We start from the raw sequence: 3,086 nt of genomic DNA, 5'->3' as shown, positions 1-3,086 counted from the left end.
TGTAAAGAAGCAGAACAGAATAACAAAGAATGGAAACTTAGAAGAATAAAAACATTTGATTCTTTTTTTTTTCTTCAATTTTTTTTCCCGCTTTTTGGAATACATCTCGTGTTTTTTTTTTCCTTAGAAATATTACATATATTTACATTCAATTTTTTTCTTTCAATTTTCAATTTTTTTTCCTTTTCTTTCTTTTCCCTTTTTTTTTTTTTTCTAAATGTTTCCCACTCACCTTCTTTCTGGAAAGACCCTAAGTGCTCAATGTGTGTCATATCGGTATCATCCACGGGCAGCAACTTCCCCACCACTTTGCTCGTGTCCAGCGTGTCCCTGGCCGCAAACGCATGCTTGACCAGGACATTTTCCGGAGAAGGTTGTTCCCCTCCAAAAACAACCGAGGAATACTCAACCGGATGTTGATGTGTTGCCGTAAGATGTAAATGATGAGCTAAACTTGTGTATTTGTCTATACCAATCGGGACACTGTCACTGTTGTTGGTGTTGTTGTTGTTGTTGCTATGACTACTACTATTACTACTACTACTACTATGACTACTATTGCTGTTACTGTCATTGATGTTACTAATACTACTACTGCTACTACTGTTGTTATTATTGTTGTTGTTGCTGTTGGTGTGATGATGGCTGTTGTGATGATGATGATGGTGATGATGGTGGTGGTGGTGTGCTTTCGGTGTTCTGATTGTACTGTTGTTGTTGTTGTTGTTATTGTTGTTTCCGGTGTTGTTGTTGTTTCCGGTGTTGTTGTTACTGTTGTTGTTGTTGTTGGTGGTGCTGTTCAGCGACGAACCGCTAGTATTTCCGGACAATATGTCTGATATTAGGAAAGACGGTCGCGTGACGGCCGGGTAGCTGGTCACCATGGTTGCAGCCGGAGTGACAGCGGCGGCGATTGCGGCGGACGAGCCGAAAGAATGCGAGTGAAAATGGGACAGCGAGAGGGGAGACGGGGAGGAGGAGGAAACAGAAGAAGAGGAGATGGCGGCGGCCGAGAGGGTGGAGGCTGTGGTGGTGATGGTGGTGGTGGTGGTGGCGTTCGGGGTGGAGAAGGAGGAGGAGGAGAACGCGGGAAATGCTGCTGATGAGGCACTTGCAGCCGCGACAGCAGTAGCACTTGCTGCTGCTGCTGTTGCTGCTGTGGTCGTCGTCGTGGTGGTCGTGGTTGTGATAGTGGAGGAGGTGGTGGTGGTGGTGGCGGATGGCGGTAGGGACGAGAAAGGAGACGAGGACGGGGTAGGAGGAGGAGGAGGAGAAGAAGAAGACGAAGCAGGAGGATGAGGAGGAGGAGAGAAAGAGAACGACGTGCCGACTGTCGCCGATGTGGCTTTGTCGGCGCTCAGCGTGGTAGACGAAGCGAAAGGTACCGTGGTCGGCCTACTACTGCTGAAAGCCATACTACCGATCACACTACCACTGCTACCACTGCCACTACTACTACTACTACTGCAACCACTGCCACTACCACTACTACTACTGCAACCACTGCTGCTTTTGTTATTGCCTCTGCCTCTTTCGTTGCCGATACTCATACTTCCACTCCTATGGCGACTCCTGCTGCTACTACAGCCCTTGTTGTTGCTGCTACCACAGTTGTCGATGTAACTATTACCACTACCACTAACTCCGCCGCCGGCAGCGCCTCCTCCGTCACGACCGTCACTCCCACTATTACCCTTGCAGCTACCTCCGTCGCCAACACCACCAGTAATAGTACGACCGTCGTAACTGCCACCCCAGCCGACGTCGCCGCCGTCGCTGTCACAACCGACTCCACCACTGCTACTACAACAACTCCTACTACTACCACCGACGCCGCCGCCACCGTCACCGCAGCTATGATCGTCTCTCATACCGCCACTCCCCCTGCTACCTTCGTCACCACTGTCGTGATCGCCGCCACCACCACCACCATCGCCGCTACCGCCGCCCCCACCCCTGCCCCCGACGCCGCCGCTGCTGCTGCTGATATTGTTGACGCTCATTAACAACGACGAGAACGAAGAAGGAGGAGAGGAGGAGGAGGAGGAAGTAGAAGAAGAGGAGGAGGAGGAGGAGGAGATGACAGGGTTGGAAGAAGGAGAAGGCATGAACGCGGAGACACAGGAGGAAGCGGCGGAGGAGGAGGAGGAGGCTGGGAATGATAGGAAGGCGGAGCTAGGAGACGAAGAAGAAGAGGAAGAAGAGGAGGACAACGCGCAACTGTTTGGTGCTGGTCTCTTGTTTTTCACGCTATGTTTGTGGCTGTTATTATGATTGTTGTACTTGCTGTTGTTGTTGGTACCGCTGCTATTGTTCTCGCTATTGTTGTTGTTATTGTATCTGTGTCCAATGTCCGTTAAGATAGACGTATCCATGTTGGAGATCTCTTGTTGTTGACGTCTTTGGTTGACCCCCGTCGTGACCATAATAATGTCGACATCGCCGCTCTGATTGGTACAATTCTCATTAGTATTATTAATATTATTACCGACGTTAACATGGCTGCCTGATGTTGTTATCGCTGTCGACGATGTCGAAGTTGGCGACGACGGTAACGCTATAGTTATCATCGGAACCGATCTCGCGTTTGTTGTCATCGCTGTTGTCACCGACGCTCTCATTCCTATCGACGTTGTTGTTGTTGTTGCTGAGGTTGTTGTTACTGTTACTGCTGCTGTCGTGGACGCTGTTGTTGCTGCTGTATCCGCAACAGCAATGTTGCCATATTTACTTCCTCCTATACCACTTGAAATGGCGGCGGTGGAAGATTTGCAGCAAATGTTATTCTTCTTCTTATTATTCTTGTTGCCGTAGATAGTGTTGTTCCTATTGTTGCTGCTGTTTTTGCTGCTGTTGTTCCCTGCCGCAATATAACAACAACTACCACTTCTATTATTATTATTATTATTATTATTATTATTATTATTATTATTATTATTGGCGTGGTTACAGCTGCAGCTCTCCCGACTGTCGCTGTTGGTCGTACAACTGCTGCGGTCGTTGTTGTTGCTGAGTTCGCTGCTGGTAATACCACAGCTGTTGTTGCTGCTGTTGCTGTTGTTGTTGTTGTTGTTGTTGCTGGTACT

At 48.6% G+C, this 3,086-nt stretch overlaps 2 protein-coding genes across 2 annotated transcripts in view; both read right to left on the bottom strand.

The window, feature by feature from the left end:
* LOC106881284 (putative uncharacterized protein DDB_G0277255) overlaps positions 1 to 1,919 on the bottom strand; it is an 86,563-nt gene extending 84,644 nt beyond the window's left edge. The window contains exon 1 of the mRNA XM_052965994.1: positions 233 to 1,919. Within this exon, the coding sequence (XP_052821954.1) occupies positions 233 to 1,871 (1,639 nt within the window). The 5' untranslated portion in view covers positions 1,872 to 1,919. The remainder of the gene's footprint in view (positions 1 to 232) is intronic.
* A 437-nt stretch (positions 1,920 to 2,356) lies between these two features.
* LOC106867853 (uncharacterized) overlaps positions 2,357 to 3,086 on the bottom strand; it is a 1,701-nt gene continuing 971 nt past the window's right edge. Inside the window, exon 2 of the mRNA XM_052966700.1 lies at positions 2,357 to 2,447. Within this exon, the coding sequence (XP_052822660.1) occupies positions 2,357 to 2,447 (91 nt within the window). The remainder of the gene's footprint in view (positions 2,448 to 3,086) is intronic.

The sequence above is a fragment of the Octopus bimaculoides genome, chromosome 3 (assembly GCF_001194135.2).
Source record: "Octopus bimaculoides isolate UCB-OBI-ISO-001 chromosome 3, ASM119413v2, whole genome shotgun sequence".
NCBI lineage: Eukaryota > Metazoa > Mollusca > Cephalopoda > Octopoda > Octopodidae > Octopus > Octopus bimaculoides.
This window is presented reverse-complemented; position numbering and strand designations above follow the sequence as displayed.